General features: G+C 40.6%; 1 protein-coding gene across 7 annotated transcripts in view; it reads right to left on the bottom strand.

Moving 5' to 3' along the window:
- Positions 1–19801, bottom strand: part of PCDH15 (protocadherin related 15) — a 1256363-nt gene that overhangs the window by 187147 nt on the left and 1049415 nt on the right. For all 7 annotated transcript variants that reach the window (XR_006299724.1, XM_043596132.1, XM_043596136.1 and 4 more), the window contains 3 exons: positions 18437–18742; positions 14981–15205; positions 4461–4577 (listed from right to left, as the gene is read on the bottom strand). Coding sequence is in view for 6 of the 7 variants with exons in the window: in XM_043596132.1 (XP_043452067.1) it covers positions 4461–4577; positions 14981–15205; positions 18437–18742 (648 nt within the window). In the remaining variant the exon portion in view is untranslated. The remainder of the gene's footprint in view (positions 1–4460; positions 4578–14980; positions 15206–18436; positions 18743–19801) is intronic.

Below are 19801 nucleotides of genomic sequence, written 5' to 3'. Positions count from 1 at the left end.
AGTCTTCAACATCTCAGTAATTCTCACACCAGTATAAGCAAATAAGAAAGTTGGTCACAGTTGCTAATATTGAACACGTTCCCAATCACTACTTTACTTTAAAAAGGAATCTAATAAATTCCTGAAATGCATGAAGTAGAAAGAGTACTATCACAATGAGGAAAAAAAATCCTCTGTGGGCTCCTCACGCTTTCTTGGAAATAGTAATAATGTAAACTTCATTTATTTATGCCAACTTTTCTGCGTCCACATGCTCGCAAGGGACATTACTCCGTCAGGCACTCGCCCTGCCTGCAAAGAGAACCCCTGTGTCCCAGGGTCTGGCTTGCAGCTTCGGAAAGAATAAAATATGCAAATGGAAATTACACTTGCAGTTTTGTTTTGTCAAAGTCTGGAGTGAGAAGTCTCTGGTGAGCACAAAGAAAAGGTTAGCAATTTTTAATATCCAAAATGATCAGTCATTCCCTACTCATCTCTCTGGTGAACTACATAATGCCAAAGCTGTCACAAAAACAAGGCAGAAAATAAAGCCTTAACAGCTTTAATTCAGTGGGAAAAAACAAAAAACAAAAAGCAACCTTCCCTCTAGAGCACTCTACTTCTGCACAATATGCATTTTATAATTCTTAAATGATATTCAGCAGCAATGCTCTCTCTGGCTCTAAGACCTTACCCAGTTTCTCCATCTGATACCTCAAAGGATTTTGTTGTTGCTATTTTCTAGGTGAAAACGGGTGGTTCTCACTTCATTCAGAAGACATATGGTGGCTTGAAGAAGAGGTGGCCAGCCTCTCGAGGTGAAAATGATTACCTCTGAGTTGTAGCAATGCCCAGTATAGAAGTGGTGCCTGGCATTGCGCACGGCACCCGCCTTAACCTCACAGCCCTCAGACGGCCAGACTGGGGCTTGCGGATATGCACACGGGTCCCCAAGATCACAAATAACTCATTTCCCGAATACCCGTCACACATTGTCAGTTCTGAAGAACACAGAAATAACTGTGAATTTTTTCATTTATTCAATTATTTAACAAACGTTTCCTAACAGACCACTAAGTTTCAAGCATTGAGTTGGATACAGGAATGAAAACTGGAATTAAGGTTTGATTCCCGTCCCCAAAGACTTCAGCTCCTAGTTTGGAAAGGAGACCATTATATATCCACACGTGTCTCCATAGATACTTATACGTGGAGCCCTGAATGGTATCTTCTAATCAGTAAATGTTGATGATAGCAACCAAGTGGAAATTGCTTAACAAGCTCATCCAAAAAATATTTATTCTGTACTTATGGCACCAACGTAAAATAATAAAAAGAAAAATCAATGATACTGTTTTTGAAAATTGCGCAATATAATATTTATCTTCTGAGATTTTTCACGGAATTGAGCCTTTATTTCTGGTTGGTGCTGGTGCAGCCCAATGGTGACCATGCTAGTTTAAGGGATCTGCCTTGCAGCAATGATAGGGAAACTCAGTGATGAATGCTGGGTAGGCAAAAGATGGCTGGTGGGTCAAGGATCAGCACCGAGTCTGACAACCTGTCAGAATGGCTAAAATCAACAACACAAGAAACAACAGGTGCTGACGAGGATGTGGAGAAAAAGGAACCGTTGTGCACTGTGGGTGGGACTGCAAACTGGTGCAGCCACTGAGGAAAACAGTATGGAGATTCCTAAAAGGTTAAAAATAGAACTACCATATCATCCAGTAATCACACTATTGGGTATTTACCCCCCAAATACAAAAACATTAATTCAAAGGGATACATGTAACTCTTATGTTTATTGCAGCATTATTTATAATAGACCAATTATGGAAACATCACAAGTGTCTATCAATAGATGAATGGGTAAAGAAGATGTAGTATGTGTGTGTGTGTCTGTGTGTTTAGACACAATGGAATATTACTCAGCCATAAAAAAGAATGACATCGGGGCACCTGGGTGGCTCAGTAGGTTAAGCGGCTGGCTTCGGCTCAGGTCATGATCTCGCGGTCCGTGAGTTCGAGCCCCGTGTCAGGCTCTGTGCTGACAGCTCAGAGCCTGGAGCCTGTTTCAGATTCTGTGTCTCCCTCTCTCTGACCCTCCCCCGTTCATGCTCTGTCTCTCTCTGTCTCAAAAATAAATAAACATTAAAAAAAATTAAAAAAAAAGAATGACATCTTGCCATTTGCCATGACATGGTTGGAACTAGAGAGTATTCAGCTAAGCAAAATAAGTCAGAAAAAGACAAGTACCATATGATTTTACTCATATGTGAAACTTAAGAAACAAAACAAATGAACAAAGGAAAAATACAGGAGAGAGAGAAAGAGAGAGAGAAACCCAAAACAGATTTTTAACTCTAGAGAACACACTGATGGTCACCAGAGAGGACGTTGGGGGGATGGGGGTAACAGGGGATGGGGGTTAAGGAGGGTACTTGTTGTGATGAGCCCTAAATAATGTATGGAAGTGTAGAATCACTATATTTTACACCTGAAACTAACATAATTCCAGATGTTAACTATACTGAAATTAAAATAAAGACCTTAATAAAAAAGCCTGAGTCTAATAAAATACATATTCACTAACTGAAATAAATATGCTCAGTATCTCAACTGAATGACTGGCATCTGCCTCTCACCTACTGACAAGCCAGCGTTAGGTATAAAATGTTAAGAGGTACTACTGGGGATGCAAATCTAAGACCTTCTTAGAAGAAGTATGGAACCTGAGCCTTCTGTGTTTCCATGAAAGAGCTTCCGGGTGCAAAAAACAGGGCCTTCTCTCTGGATAGCTTAGATAAGTGATGGCATTTATTTATAGAACAGATAACAGACCAAGACAACTCCTGTGACATCAGTGGGGTGACCTGAATGTCAAACCAGGGACCACGGTGGCAGGTCCCAACGGTGAAATGAGGATTTTGCCATCCATGCTAAGATGGTGAGGTCTGTCCCACTGAGGTGATGAGTACAGCTACATTAGTCTTCATCTTAATTCCATTAATCATAACACTGCCTTAAATTCTGTGCTAATATGAATTTCTTAGAAATATGAGCATTTTAAGATGCTGTGCTTTTTATACTCATTTACTACAGCATGTTGTAATTTCTATATGCAGTTATGTTCTTCCTGCACGACTGTCAGGTCAGGAGAGCAAAAACTGGTTAGCACAATAATCAGTCTAGGCTTGATGTTCTAAACACAAGTCTTGAATAGAATTGAACGTGTGTTCCTAATTTCTAAGTATTTTCTGCCTCTGAAAGTTTACGTAAAAAGCAGAAAAAGAACCGATGTCACATTCAGCATCTGTACTGTGTGTGCTCACATCTATGAAATTTCGCCTACCATATTTCCCAAAACGCAGTAAATCAGTTTCAAAGACATTTTAACACACTCAAGAAAAGGAGCTTCTGAGTGAAAGGTCATTGCTTTCATGTTAACATTATTATTTTTCAAGACCTTATAGTCACAAATATGGGGAAGACTTTATATGGCCCGTCACAGTTGAAGCTGAAAAATGTTATGACTGCCATTCACCTTTTCTTAAATAAATACCATTATACAAATAGTATTTATATAAGCAATATAAAGCAGAACTTCTAAATCACTTATATAATTCCGGTCTTCTTCTATTTTCTTACTTTTCTATAATGGCTTATTAGATATTTCTATTATTTTTCTAGAATATATCAGCCACTGACTAATAGTGGTAGCTCACTCGAAGTAAAAGATTTAAAGTCTTCATCACTTAGCTATTATGAGAATAAGTAATTAATTTTTATAGAGCACTCAAACTATTTATAGAAAGCATTTTTATGTAGGTACTATTATTTCTATATGCTACTTTTAAGACAGTAAAATGATAACATCAAGGAACATGTACCTCACTTCTGCTATAATAAGGTTTTCATTGAAAACCCTCTATTTCGGAAGGCAATTTGGGATATCTCAAAAGAGGTAAAATTCTAGATAAAAAAAGAAGGTATTAGATATGTTCTAAAAGAAATATTAACATTTCAATTTTACTCAAATTAACACATTCAATATAAGTACTGTGTCACCTGTTGATCTAGAGTTTGTTACCAGCACAGTCATATATGAATAACATGGAAAATACATTGGGATCGAACCCAACTGAACTTAGCTTCCACTGTTGTAAATACAGAACCCAAATGATGCTGATTCCAAACCCAGAGAATTCTTTCCACATGTATTTATCACTAGCGCTAAACTGGTGAATCATAAATTTTGAACTCCAGAAAAACAAAAAGCGTGTGCGCAACTGTCTGTGTTCCACAGTAATCATTTGCAATATGGTGGGTACCTGTGGGTGCAACAGGTGAGAGCACGCAAAATGCCTGAGAACAGGGTGGAGCTCAACTTTTATGCTGTCCCAGAACCTGCGTCATTTGTGAGCGTGCAAGGTTTTCTTCACTACAGCTCAGAGTATTAATTAACGTCTTCTACTTACAGGAGGGTCTGCGTCTTCAGCATAAACCGTGATGATAGGTGTGCCCTTGACAGCATCCGGAGCCACCATCCCTTTGTAGATTCGTTTACTAAATACTGGAGGATAATCATTCATATCCTGTAAAACACAATGAAGGGTTTAGAGCCTCCCCTGAAACCAGGTTAGGGACACAGTTACTAGACTGGCCCCGTCTCTTCCTATCACGCAATCCATTAGCCACTGTCAACCTTCCACCTCCTCAATGCCATTACTGTTCCGGCACAACGGTGCCCCAAAGGAACCTGGCAGAGCTCCTGTACGATATTAATGGGCGGGGGTATCAGCTGAAGGCCATTCGACTCGGGCAAGCAGTCTGAAATTCTGCCTTATGGAGACGGGGGTAAGGCTCGAAATGGTAGCCAAAGATACTTCCAGTGGTATGAGGTGATTTTGAACTTTGAAAACGAGGACAGGCAAATTTGATACAAAGTGCCATTCTCTGGAACAGGTGACATTTTTGTTGGTTTTGTGGTTGCTCCTTTAAAAAAACATAAGTCTTTAATGTGTCTATTGCAACTGAAAATTCCTTATATACTTAGCAAAATGATATGATGAGCACATCTCTGAAATACAAACTGTGAGATTGCCTTGGATGTGGTCTTCCATTTTTACTGAAGTAAGAGGATTAAGGAATGTTTTCCCTGTAGTACCCTATAAGAACGGCACATAGAATTAGATGTTCCTATAGACAGAAAGCAATGGTAATTTCCTGAAGACTTTTTCAAACTAATTTCTAGCTGTCCTTTTTCTGTCTACAATTCGGTGATATGAGTACATTCTTATTCACGCAGGGTCACTCATTAAACAAAATGTATCAAGTTCCTCCGCTTTTACGACTCAAGGCTAGGCACTGGGGATACTGTGGTGATGCACAAAACTAATGGCCCTGACTTCACGTTACCGAACGGCCACTGGGCAGGTAAAGACTGATTCTGTGGCTAGGTAGTGACTTTGCCTAAATTAATCTACTTATTTCGCACAGCCAGATTACTAAGCGTGGTCCCTTGAGAGCTGACCCTTTTGTTTCCTCACCATGTTATCTTTTATGGAGGACTGCACATCATTTTTTCTTCAAAAATAATGCTTATTAAGATGGATGATTTGTATTTCTTAAATTTACTTATTTTAGAATAATTACACCCTGCGTTGTTCTGGGTACTCTGGGTGAGACACAGTTGAACCTAAAGCTCAATGTGTTAATTATCTTACTCCCCAAGTCATCTTCTTCTCACTTGCTGTTAAAAACGAAGGAAGAAAATTGTCATACATAGTCTTTCGTATCTGCTGTGATACAACAATTTCCCTGCACAATGTAAATTGGAAACTCACTAATTAACTGATTATAAACACCTCTCTTTGCAAAGAGGTCGGGATAATTATCTTTTACAATCAAATGGAGCCTTGTTTTTCTGTTCACAGTAGAGTTGACTTCTGAGTTGTAAATATGAAAAACGTGCAGACTTTAATAAGGGTAAGAGATTTTCAACAGTAAGCAAAAGTAAAAATATCGTTTCCTCTGCTTCACAGATAGTATCCATAACTGTCCATGGACAACAACAACAAAAGGCTTCCTTTATAAATTATGACCTTTAGAATCTGAACAAGAACATGAGTCTGAGAGCACTCAGTCTTGGTAATGAGGGTGGTGTGGGTATTGATCTTGAGTTTCTAGGCAGGGGGGGGTAAATATGTAAAACATTTGCATGCACACTTTCCCCTGCTCTCTTCAAGAGTTCCAATTAATTTAACGAGTGCATCTTGAACTAACGGGGTGGAAATGAATCCTTCTGCAACCCTTAGTTGTAACTCCCGGAGGTCAGAAGGAGCCCAACACCAGTATTTTTTTCCATGAGTTCCCAAACCCATTGGGAGTCACATTTACTGAGTGACACGAATTCAATATGTTCCTATAAATTGTCTTCTTTTTTTTCATCTCAAAGGACACTTCAAACCCTAATGGTACAAGATGCTTTTGGATAATTTGATTCTTCAGGGGGAAAAAAGAGGGATATGGCTTTCCAGTTATGTCATATAGCTGCGAACAGCACTGAGTACGGTGACCGCCCCTCCTTTCCTTTTTTTCTGGAAAAGTATTCACTAGATTCACCTCTGAAGGCGGAGTAGATATTTTTTTATAATCTGGCCTCAAACTGATTAGGCACAAACCTAAGGCGGTAAATAAACTGAAGGCCTTTAAAAGACGGGCTCCTCTCCTACTTCAGTTTGCTGGCCTTTGACAGGGTGAGCAAGAAATCAATACGGCTACTATAGCAGCATTTCTTTTTATAGCACACTGTACACATTTTGGGGTTACAATCTTCTATTGTAGCTAAGACGTTCTTGCACAATGCATTATTTCAGATGAGAAAATTTATTGAAATGCAATGCCAACAAGCCTAATCAATAGTTCATTATATTTATGCTCCAGGGATGTCTGACGCACAATGTACATAAATCTGCTTCTGTGCAAATACTCTGTTATGCAGCAAATTAAAGACAAGTTCCACTCTTCAAAGACAACCTCTTTTCTCTTGCCCATTTTCCACTAGAGGGTAGTATTGGCAAAAAAGAAGCAGACCTTCCTTCTGTCTTCTTGTTAACAGTTTTAAGACCCGGAATAGTGCGCGCTCTGGGGTTACAGTTCTTGTGGGTCTGGACGAAATTACTGCTCATGTTTCTAAAGAGTATTCTGAATGTTGACACAGTTCTCATCGAGAACAACTCTATGACCTTCTTAGGAAAAAAAAATGCACTAGTCACGTTATAATTTGTTTCCATATATCAAACAAATAAAACTGCACCTGAAGCGAGCTAGAAAGAAGAAAATACGAGTTCCATTTATTTATTTTCTAAATGAAAGCTTAAAATAATCACAGAAACCCTTTACACTTTGTCGGACCACAGCATAGATTAAGGAATCTTTTTAAATGAGCGTCCCAGGAAAACAGGAACTTGTTGGGAGAGTGCAAATTAATGACGGGTTTGCTACGAAAAAGTAAAGAAAGAGATGACAAAAAAAGTCTTGATTTTCTGGAATCATGGGTAAGAACTGTTCTCCGTAAGAGATTTTTCCAGATAGAAGAGTACTAAATGTATATATTCCAATCATCTTTTTATTTTTTTTAACTTTATTTTTCTCAAAGTTATTTGTTTTTTTGTTTTTGTTTTTTTGATAAAGAGAGAGAACATGAGCAGGGGAGGGGCAGAGAGAGAGAGAGAGAGAGAGAGAATCCCAAGCAGGCTGTGCACTGTCAGCACAGAGTCTGAGGTGGGGCTTGGACTCATGAACCGTGAGATCATGACCTGAGCCAAAGTTGGATGCTCAATGGATTGAGCCACCCAGGTGCCCTCGACCATCTTTTTGAAAAGGATGAAAAGATAGCAGATGCCAGACGTCGGCCTCAGCTCCCCCTGCATGCCCCACAAGGGACAGGGACGGGCCAGGCCAGCCACTGGAAGGGCTCCTCTCCCTGCTGCCATAGCCCTGCCTGGCTCAGCACTGTGCACCTACAACCGTTTGCTGCCTGCCCCTCCTAAAAGCTGTGGAGCTCAGGAAGCTGACGCCTGTCTTTATTGGCACAAGGCACGGTTAACTTGTCCTCTGCCCCTTCCGGGTCTGTTGTCCACGGCCGGACACCTTGCGTTTGCTGTTTCTGGGCTTAGCTGCCTTCCGTGACTTCCCTCCCTTCTCTTGTGGTTCTGTGCAGAGAACCCATTTCCAGCCAAACAATCTTGTATTGTTCTGTCCTGTTTTGCAGGGGCTTCTCCTAAACACAAATTGTAAATATACATCATTTTTTCCTCTATTTTTGGGTCAAAACTTGTCCTGGCAGTTTCTGTCCTAGAGGCCTAAGTTGGTTTTCGTTCTGGTTTTATTTCTGAGTATGTGGCTATTCGGGATTCTTGGGGGGCTGCATACCCTGATGCAGATGCAGTGGTGCTCAGTGTTACAAATACTGATGGAGCCCCCCTGGGTGTTAGGCATTATTTTTGTTGTTGGGGACGATACTGCCACCAAGACAGGAGCAGGACCTGCTGGCACTGAGCTGCCGGGTAGGAGCAGACAGCAAAGATGAAAGGGTACTGTTGAGTGTCATGATTGTTATGAGAAGGAAGTACAATGATGTGAGGAAAGTAGGCAATGAGGAGTTGAACTGAACCCAGGATGCACCTGCTACTTTAGCAAATGCTCCCTCCCTCACGCCCGCTGTTAGGTGGAACCTTCCTCCTAGATGGATGGCTCCAGGAGGGGAGCACAGCCCTGGGCAAGGCTGATGAACCCACAGCTTCAAACTGTAACCCCATTTCCATCTGGCCTCCCACTTTGGGAATGGTAATGTAGGGAGCAGGGAGCTGATGACGTTTTGAGTTGTTTTCCAAGCCAGCAGGCTCAGGGCAATTGGAAGAATATGCATGTGTATATCCTGAGCTCAAATCTTTGAGCAGATCCCCTCTAACTGTAACGCCCCGTCCAGGCTTTCTCTGTCTCTGATGTGCACAACAATTACTGCGAGTCAGGCATCATGCCAGGCCTGTTAAATTACTCATCTCATTTTTCTAAATTATGTTAGCTATTGGCATTTCTGTTCTATATATAAAGAAACCCAGGCTTAGAGAGGTCAGGTTGTTCATGGTGATCCAGCTGGTGAAGGACAGACCCATGACTTCGTGCTGGCTTTCCAGACCCTGGAAGAGTCATTCTGAGATTTGGAGGAGAGGAGAAAGGGAGTGGGTCAAGTCGTCAGAAGATTATATATATGTAAGACGATTTGGGTAGGATTTTCATTACAAAAAAATCTACATACAACTTTTTAAAGATCTCTGTTCAAAAGTATTTTACAGTTTAAAATTTCTTATAATACAATAACTCTACTGTTACCTTGGCATCCTACTAAGCTTCTAAACATTGCATAATGCTAATCTATTTCCCTGAATATAATTTTTATAATTGTTTATAAAGTTTGTTTTTGTTTGTTGGTAAAAAAAAAAAAAGGGGAGCGAGGCTTTTATGAGTTGAATTTGTATGCTTAAAAAAACAACTTCCTCAATATTTAACCCTAGAGTTATTTTCATTAATACCCAATAAATTTGTCCCCAGATTTCGTTTTTTGGAAAATTAATCCTATCAGAAGCTTTATAAACAAACAAGCAAACAAAAAATTCCATAATCAGCTATGGAAAATGTGGGAAATTACTTTTTATTTTCTTGATGTTCACATTATGAAGACCCACATGGAGGTCTACCGTGGAGACCTCTGTTTACTTCTGTGCACAGCAGTATTTCCCAAATCCATTTGCCTATGAAATTCTTTGTATATGAGACCCATTACCATCTCAAGCAGCTCATGCTCTAGGAAATACACCCTGAGAGATCCCAAAGACAGCGAAATATTAAAGGCGCACACTCTGTTTGGAACACTCTATGACTTTGGTGAATGAATGAGAGGTTTCAGAGAATCTATTGAGAATTCTGATGCATTGAGAGTGCCCACAAGTCTGTGGTAGCCAACTCATCAGGATGGAGACAGTAGCCACCTCGAGGGTGGCGAGGCACAGGGAGAGATCATAGCGGTAACTGCTATCAACAGGCTTATCAGCATCTACTGCCCCACAGAGAGGCAGTTCAGATTTGGAGACTTCCGGTAAAAAGGAGAATGAAAGAATCACTGAGGAGTAAGAGAACATAATTGTGTACCTCCCTGGGACTCCCACAAGGAAGGCACCTCCCTGGGACTCCCACAAATCACTGGGTGGTATCTGGGGAGCCATGACAGGGACCCACAGAAATAGGAATCACTTCTACTTGTGAGAAACTATTGTTAAGTCTGGGCAAGCACCTTTTTATTTGTTTCCTCTGGTTTGCTTATCTAGAGGAAGTACGTTACGTCTGAGTCGTAAAACTCTAGAATAACAGATACTTTAAAAAACCATCTGGCTCAGCCCCATGGCATGCTCTTCCTGATATATCCACATTCTTTAAACTTGGCAGTAAGTATCTTAGAAAGAACACACTAATAAGAATATGATAATGCAGAGTGGAATAAAGGAAAATATCCGAAGGCCATAGTCCAAAACAAGTATTTTCTCCAGTTCAACCAACCCTAAGGGAAAGGTCAGCAGTGGTAAAAAAAAATAACGATCGCTGGATTAGCATGGCCATACCCCCCTAGCTGGTTCATTGAAATCATCCTTTATTCAACTGTCTCCCTCCAGAGAAAGGGAAGGAGGATGCTATAAATGCTGCACTGTGCCAAGGTTCTCATTTGTTTGAGTTCTGGACCATCTCCCGGTCTATTAAAGCATGACTCGTCTGAGAGGATGAAAACTAGGACTCTACCAGTGCCGTGACCATGGAGCATCAGCGGCACATCACCAGCCGTCAGGGGTCTGTGGTGTGACAAGTGCCCCTTTGTAACAGGCATTGAGTTTCCATCTGGAAAAGCAATCCCTTCCCTATGATTCTACGGGGAAAGGGACATCTATCTTCCTCCTGGAGAGGAAACACCTCTGAAAGATGAAAATGTTAGCCCCATCTTCCAGGGCTCACTGCATCCCCCAGCAGCCTTGGTCCTTGTGGATGTTACTTCACGTCTGGCCCTTCCAGTTCCCCTGCCCTCCTCCTACACCTGCATCTGCAACACAGGCAAACACACTGGAGAGCCAAGTCTCCTGCCCCCACAGAAGGACCACCTCCCCCAGCCCTCCCCCTGCAGTCATGCCAGCTGAGTTATAATCAGCAGAGGACTTATGTCATCGTTCGTCCCAGAAGAGCCTCCATAGGCCTTTCAGGGATGTCCAGCATCACAGAGCCAAATCACCTACGCCCACTTTTCTGACTGGTCTTCATCTTTTGGCTCATTATAGAAGACAGACCTTTTCTTTGTGTGTACTTTCTGTATGATAGCACAACTCCATTTGTAAGGGTATATTTTTCTCTGGGTTTTTCACTTTAAACTGTATAGAATTTTAGTTTTATTTTTCAGAGTTTTACTCACATCATCTAATTTAACTACTATGTAGTCCATTTTTCAGTTATATTCAAACAAGATACAACGAAGAAGGTTGTATATATCAGTGTCCTACAAAAACTTTGCAACAAAAATACATATTAATTGTATGATCACCATTGGTTTTGTTCTGGATGACTCAGAAAGCACTCTGCAGGTATCTGTGATAAAATTCTACTTTTTCTTCCAAGCATCGCTTCAATTTTCCCATCCTCGCTCCAATTTTAAATAAGTTTGATGGAGTAAATATTAAGCGTTGGATCTTTTTTCCCCCTTCTTCTTCTTTACAAAAGAAAATTATGTTTCTTCTCATTTTCAAAGAGAGATCTTCATGATGCTTTCCCTGTGGTGACTGTTTTGGGTAGCAATATCTCTTAGCAAATACTATGCAATTATGTCACCGGCAAAAGAGCTTGTCACACTGCAAGTAAAAAAACAATAACAAAAAATCTGTATGCTTCGTAAAGACCTACATTTGTGGAGAAGTGAGAATTGTACTCCATTCTTCCCTTCAAAACAGACAAGCATGATATTTTCCTATGGGCCCCAATATTACTCAATAGAGTTTTAAAGCTTTTTGTGATCATCTGAGACCTGAGTGATCAGAAGAAAGACAGGCGAGTGTCAGCCTGCATTTGGGGAAATGTTCTGCAAATGTTATTATGCTTGCATCACCTTGAAAGAAGAAAGTGGCATTGAAAATGTCTACAATTGAATACTGGTTGGTTGAGTTTTGTTTTTATTTTTATTTATTTTTAATTTTTTTTTCAACGTTTATTTATTTTTGGGACAGAGAGAGAGACAGAACATGAACGGGGGAGGGGCAGAGAGAGAGGGAGACACAGAATCAGAAACAGGCTCCAGGCTCCGAGCCATCAGCCCAGAGCCCGACGCGGGCTCGAACTCCCGGACCGCGAGATCGTGACCTGGCTGAAGTCGGACGCTTAACCGACTGCGCCACCCAGGCGCCCCGAGTTTTGTTTTTAAAGTATGATAAATCAGAAATAATTTTGTATAGGTGAGGAAGGCCCGACCATGAAAATGTTTGACCTCTCTAAATAAGATAAGGCAATTGAGACAACAAAAATTAGGTCGACGCTCTCCTATTTCTGAAGGAGCAAGTCCATCGATGAGCAAAACCTTTCCGATGTGAAAGCCGACGTGGAAGCCAGAAATGACACCTAAGTGTTAAAACGAAGGAGTGGTCAGGCAGCCTGAGATGCGTGTTTAGAGATGCCAGTCCCAGACAGAGAATGAGACTTACTTAGAACACATCTTGCTTGATTAGATGGTATGTTTGGACCCCATTTGATTCCAATGACTTCTATCAAAAAAAAAAAAAAAATCCAAGCAAATCAATCCAAGCTGAATGCAAAACAGGCAGGTCAGAGTCTGTGATGGTTTAGAACTCTCCATTATTGGGGCACCTGCGGGGCTCAGCCCGACTTGGGCTCAGGCCATGATCTCACGGTTCATGAGTGCGAGCCCTGCATCAGTCTCTGTGCTGACAGCTCAGAGCCTGGAGTCTGCTTCAGATTCTGCGTCTGCCCCTTCCCTGCTTGTACTATGTCTCTCAAAAATAAATAAACATTAAAAAAAAAAAAAGAACTCTCCATTATGAACCACACCCATCTTGAGAGCAGGCCATCCCATCAGGGGAGATGGTCATGAGCAGCAAGTCTTTTCTTCCTTTTTTATTCAAAACAGCCAATAAGCGGCCATTTTGCTATTTTAAATGTTTTTAGTGGTCAATTCCACCAAATCGCAGAGGCAGGCAAGTGTAGACTGGGGTAACGTGGCCCAAACTTTTCACCTGGTTTAGAGTCTTTCTGCCACATGGTTAGTTCACTTACGTCAGGCTCATGTTGGTCTTCGTTTCTGGTCTTATTGACACATCTTTGTAACCAAAACACTGCCATGGTCCTAAAGTGCTTTTGTAAACAGATCTCTAAATTTCTTAGGCTACAAAAAATGACTTTCTTAGGCTAGAGAGATGCAAAGTGGAAGAAGTAGGCAAAAAGCCATTGTGGATGCCTGAGAAGGAAGGAATTCAAACCTTAATAAAATTCTCCAGAGAGCGTCTGGGCATCTGCGAGTGGAAGGGACACGTGTCCCCTTCCCAGTGTAGTTTAGAAGAGACAGCAGGACCCCAGGGAAGAAATATCACGTGTGCTCCAGCAGATAAGCTAGGTCAAGTGTAAAGAAGGAACAGTGGAATAATTTTTGTGTCTCTCTCTGATCGCAAGATTATCCACCCAGCAACAAAAAGACAAAACCAAGACCCAAAGATTCTTACAGCCAAGAACATTACAGCAATTACCTACATGGTAAATAAGGTCATGCTAATTATATTTTGGCACAGTCTTTAACAATCTTCTATGTTTTCATATCAGTAATTTATTGTCTAAGAAAACCAGTAGTATAGATTCGTTATTGGTTAAACAATCAAACAAAAATTCAAGAAAAGGGATTATTTCTTACTCTACCATTTACACATGGCAGTACCCTACAAAAATGTGCATAGTAAAAAACAAACAAAAAAAAACCCAAAACAAAAAAACAAAAACGAACATGTAGAAAAGTTGCCTATGACCTTACGTACTTATGACTTGTGTTCTTTGCAGCCCTCTATTGGACAGCACTTTCAAGAACTGGAATCATCCTCAGAACCTAAGATTCTCTCACTGTAAGCGAAAATCCATCTGCAGAAAAGCGTCTGTGATGCTTTCCCCTGGGAAAAGTGCTCCTTTGGGAAGGAGCAGAGGAATCTGACAGTGGAGCCCACGGCTCAGGTGACCTTCACATACCCTAACAATTGAGAACTGACAAATCCCTCCTCCTGTCTTCTTCTAAAGGTGTTGCCTTAGAAATCACTAGAATCCCCAAAGACAAGATACCATGCTCTCTCAAGCAGTCACCTGGCACAGATTGCTACGATGGATGGGATGAGAAATCTCGAACAGCTAACAAAGTCCTCAGTGTCTCAGACCCTGAACATGGCTGAGCCACATCCTGACCCCAGTTCCAGCTGATCCCCAAGCTGATTTTGTTCCAGAATCTTGGCTTGTGAACTAAACTAAATTAATTAGTTCTTGGGCCTTCGAACTCCTACTTTTTCAGTACCCTTTTTCTTCTTAGAACTTTTAAATTGGAGGATTTGGACGAAGTGATTATTCCTGGAGCTGTCAACTTTGGACTGAATTGTAGTCTGGAGAGACTGTAACTAGATTGAGAATCCAGAACTAAGGGGACATTCAGGCAGCCAGTGTTAAAATTCTTATTTAGAGTTTCATGCAAATGTATCTTCTACACTGTAAACAACACGGCTTTTCCTCAGGTCTTTCACAGTGATGACCTCTGCTCTGGGTCTGGTACTACCGTGGTGTTAGGAACCGTTGCCCCAGACACTCAGGTGTGCTACAGACTCCGTAGAGAGAATGGAGTAGGCAACCAGGAGTCACCTGTGTTCCCTACCTTCACTATCACTGTGACAGTAGCAATGCCCGGTGGCATCGTTCCATAAATATCGAAGGCCTCCACGAGAAAAGTGATGCTTGCTTCCTGGTCTGGAAATGACTCATAGTCCAAACTCCTTAAGAGGGAGAGTTCTCCTGTAAACGGATGTAGTGCAAAAAAGTGCTTGACTTCTGGGCTTCTGATCCGATAAGACACATTTGCTCCGAGGTCAACATCTTTGGCCTGTAACAAGTCAAGCAGAAAGACGGTCATATCGGCAGTGCTACCAAACCAGAGGACGACAAGCCTGATGGAGGTCATGTGTCAGTACCTACAACAACACGAATTACATGATGATCAAAAGACGTGTTTTAAAGAAAAGCTTTTTTGTTAAGTAACGTATCAAAAAGAGGAAGGAGAGGGACGCCTGGGTGGCTCAGTCGGTTAAGCGGCCAACTTCACTCAGGTTACGATCTCACAGTCCGTGAGTTCGAGCCCCGCGTCGGGCTCTGGGCTGATGGCTCGGAGCCTGGAGCCTGTTTCTGATTCTGTGTCTCCCTCTCTCTCTGCCCCTCCCCCGTTCATGCTCTGTCTCTCTCTGTCTCAAAAATAAATAAACGTTAAAAAAAAATTTAAAAAATTTAAAAAAAATTTAAAAAAGAGGAAGGAGAGAAAGAGAGACAGAGACAGGGAGACAGAGTCCTATGACTCTTTATCATCTTTTTATCTTACTACTAGATTTATTTAACCTGGAAAATCACTAACGAAAAGAATCGTAGCACAGTAAAGAGATGAATATAGTCATAAATTATTATTATTTCCTGCTAATTGCATAACCTTGAAAAATAATATTTTAAATAAGGATTAATTTTCATTGAGTGTTTTTCACACACATAATAGAGTATTAAAGGAGCATAAGGAAACTAAGAAAATAGAAGTACTAATTGCTCCTTACAAAGATCCTATAGTACATTTCTAAAGATCCCTATTATACTCCATTTAATTAACATTTATTGAGTAGTTATTATGCACGAAAGCACGAGATGAGTCAAGACACAAATCCCGCCCTGCAGGTTAATGTCTCCGGGGGGAAAAAACAAGCAAACAAACAAATACTAAAATAGAAGTCATGCAGGGACATGGCGGCTAAAAGGTGTTCAGAACTGGGAATGGGGTGTGCCAGCTGTGGGTCCTACAGGACTAGCACAGAAGGCAGAGGGTTCTGGTGGAGGCAATGGGATGGGGCGAGGGGGGAGTGGGGAGACGAGGTGTGACGGAAGGTGCACACAGCCATGCTCGCACCTGCTATGGGAACTTATGGGCTCTGATGGAGGCAATGGGATGGGGCGAGGGGGAGTGGGGAGACGAGGTGTGATGGAAGGTGCACACAGCCATGCTCGCACCTGCTATGGGAACTTATGTCTTGGCCCCCTGGTCAGTTACTGACACCACGACTAGAAGATACGAGGAAAGCACACATTTTATGGTGTCATTTTCCTAACTAAAATGCTTCTTGTTTCCCATTCTAGTTTGGGTTAACCCCAATCTCCTGAAAACTGGAAGAAGGAGCCATACATTTTCTAGCATCTCTCTGTCTCCTCTCCCCCAGGATTTCAAGATATTTGTTCCAACGCTTTGAATCTCTCTTCTGCTGCTTGAAAAACTGACTTGCTTCTCCATTCACAATGTAGGAAGAAACTATCTAAGTCTCAAGACTAGATTTCTAAACTCTCTGTGATTTCTTAAGCCCCTTGCATTGAGAACCTCTACTGCAATTAGGGTTGGCTTGTCTGTTTGCCACACCCAGCTGAAAACCCCAGGAAGGCATGAAATCTGTCTTATCCACGCTGGCATCGCTCAAGTGCAGCAGAGGATAAAATAATGCAATATACAGTGAAAATACGCTTGATGAATAAATGGATGAATAAATGAATAGATGAACAGAAGAATAAATGGAGAAATAGGGCCCTTTCCCTGGTTGGCACCTGCCTTTTTCAGATTGATTAATGTTTTGGCCTAAATATTTATTGAGTTGAATTATGAAAAAACTGCAAGTTCTTGAAATCCATGCTAATAACATTCAAGTTGTGGATGGCAGGTCAAGGAAGGACTAGATTTTTTTCCACCCCCCAAAATATACTTCGTAGACTGTCTGTGTCAGAATTAAAGGGGCAGTTGCTTAAAATGATTTCTGGGCCAACTGAATGTACTGAATCAGAATGTCCAGAGTTTCTGGTGGTAGTATTGTAGCTGAGGACTGAAAAAACAGGCTTGAATGTGGGGGACACTGTTAAACAGGACAGTTAGGCTTCTGAAGAGCACTGAGAGTAAAAACAATGGGTTCAGCAATATCCCCCTTTGTAAAATATACGGCAAATCTCTTTTTTAATTTTTTTTTCAACGTTTTTATTTATTTTTGGGACAGAGAGAGACAGAGCATGAACGGGGGAGGGGCAGAGAGAGAGGGAGACACAGAATCGGAAACAGGCTCCAGGCTCTGAGCCATCAGCCCAGAGCCCGACGCGGGGCTCGAACTCCCGGACCGCGAGATCGTGACCTGGCTGAAGTCGGACACTCAACCGACTGCGCCACCCAGGCGCCCCTATACGGCAAATCTCTACACATGTAAATATGAAAATATTTTTGAATATATATAGGTATACATGATATGCTGGCATACATGCATATTTGCATATATGAAAATGTGACAATACTTACTTGAATATACACATGCACCCGTACATATGCACACACTGGCATCCATGCATATTTGCATATATGTAAATATGAAAATATGTATTTGATTACATATACATACATAGGTATACAGGCATACACTCTCATGCATGCATATCTGCATATATTTATATATGAAAATATTTATTTGAATATATACATACATATATATGCACATGGCTGCATATATACATATATACATATATACATATTTGCATATATACATACATGAAAACACTTATTTGAATATATATGGATATATGCATACACACACATGCGTATTTGCACATATGTAAATATAAAAATATTTATTTGATATTGTGGGAGTACAAAGATAAATGTCACAGAATACATATAAAAATTTAATCCTGGGTATCCTGGATGTACAAAGTGGGAGATTATTAACTTCTTCTTTATAGACTATTGTGTTGTCAATTTTTACAATAAATATGTAAAATTAATTTTATAAATTAAAAAAAATTATTAACAAATGTTATTTGATTTCTTACAAATGTATCTTTTCTCCTCTTAATTTTTGGTATATCCCTGAAGTAAGGCTGTTAGATAAAATACAATATGTAATATCTGAGAGGCACTTACATTAAACATTTACTCACTGTTTATCTGAAATTGGAATTCAACTTGGTGTGTTGATTTTTTATTTGCTAAATCTGCAACCTGACACTAATGGAGATATTAAAATGTGGAATTCACGAAATTAATGCGTCTTCCACCCACCTCTATCTGAAGGAAGGTGGTCCCGGCTGGCAGGTTCTCTTCTACGATGACAGTATATGTTGAGTTAGTGAACACGGGACTGTTATCATCAATATCCAACACTTTGATGGCCAGCGTCAGAGTTGAGTGACGCGGGTGAACCGCCCCATCGGTTGCCACAACGACAAGTTCGTAGTAGTCCCTGACCTCTCGGTTAAGCTTCACTGCTGTGTAAATACTCCCGTTGGATGTGATGCGAAAGAGATTATTGAAGTTGCCCAGACTGTAGTGCACCTGGCCATTTATTCCCGCATCAGGGTCTGTTGCCTGCATAGAAATTAAAAACAAAGGAATTCACATAGTGTGTTTATCATGATTTTTTCACATTATATTTTGTTACGCTGCCTTGCTAGAAGGGGTAGTTGATATGTTACGGCGTATTTTTAACTGAATATTCTCTCTAAGGAGAAAATTAAAAAAATAATGATGATGTAATGCAAAAGTCTATAACATGAAAAGAAATATACTATAGTTTCACTAATTTTTCTTCATTCAAAATGACCAGAACATAACTTGATAGTATCATTAGCAATAACAACATTATGTTATGACAGAAAACTCATATTACAATAATACTGAATTTTTCCTGGACCATCATTTCTTTAATGACTTTGAATTCGAAAATAAGAAACACATGTCTAGTTTTTAATTAATTTAACATAACCTACTAGATGACAACTTAAGATGCTACATTACTTTTTGTTCAAGCAGTTCATACATTAATTTTCATATACATTTTTTTCAAGCACTATGTACATGATCTCATTTAATCCTCACCGTGTTCTTTTAATTTTTGTTTAATATTTATTTATTTTTTTGACAGAGACAGAGCATGAACAGGGGAGGGGCAGAGAGAGAAGGAGACAGAGAATCTGAAACAGGCTCCAGGCTCTGAGCAGTCAGCACAGAGCCCAACGTGGGGCTCGAACCCCCGAACCATGAGATCATGACCTGAACCAAAGTCGGACGCTTAACTGACTGAGCCACCCAGGTGCCCCAATCCTCACCATGTTCTTATGAATAAATATAATTGGTCCCATTTTGCAAATGAGAAGACTGTGGCTTATGGAATGTAATGATCTTGCTTAGAGTTACATAAGAAATCAATGTACAGGGCCCCAGTTCTTAGTACAATGCCTCACGTATAAAACTACTTAATAAATACCTGTGGGATTAATGAAGGTTAGAACAAATGAACACATGAAACTAAGATTTAAAATTAAATCTGCCCCCAAATCCAAATGGGAGTAAAAGTGTAGTAATTGTAAAGCACCCGCAAAGGACTCTTCTTTGAAATTACAATACAATCTCTAAATGGTAATTGAG

The sequence above is a fragment of the Prionailurus bengalensis genome, chromosome D2, assembly GCF_016509475.1.
Source record: "Prionailurus bengalensis isolate Pbe53 chromosome D2, Fcat_Pben_1.1_paternal_pri, whole genome shotgun sequence".
NCBI classification, from domain to species: domain Eukaryota; kingdom Metazoa; phylum Chordata; class Mammalia; order Carnivora; family Felidae; genus Prionailurus; species Prionailurus bengalensis.
This window is presented reverse-complemented; position numbering and strand designations above follow the sequence as displayed.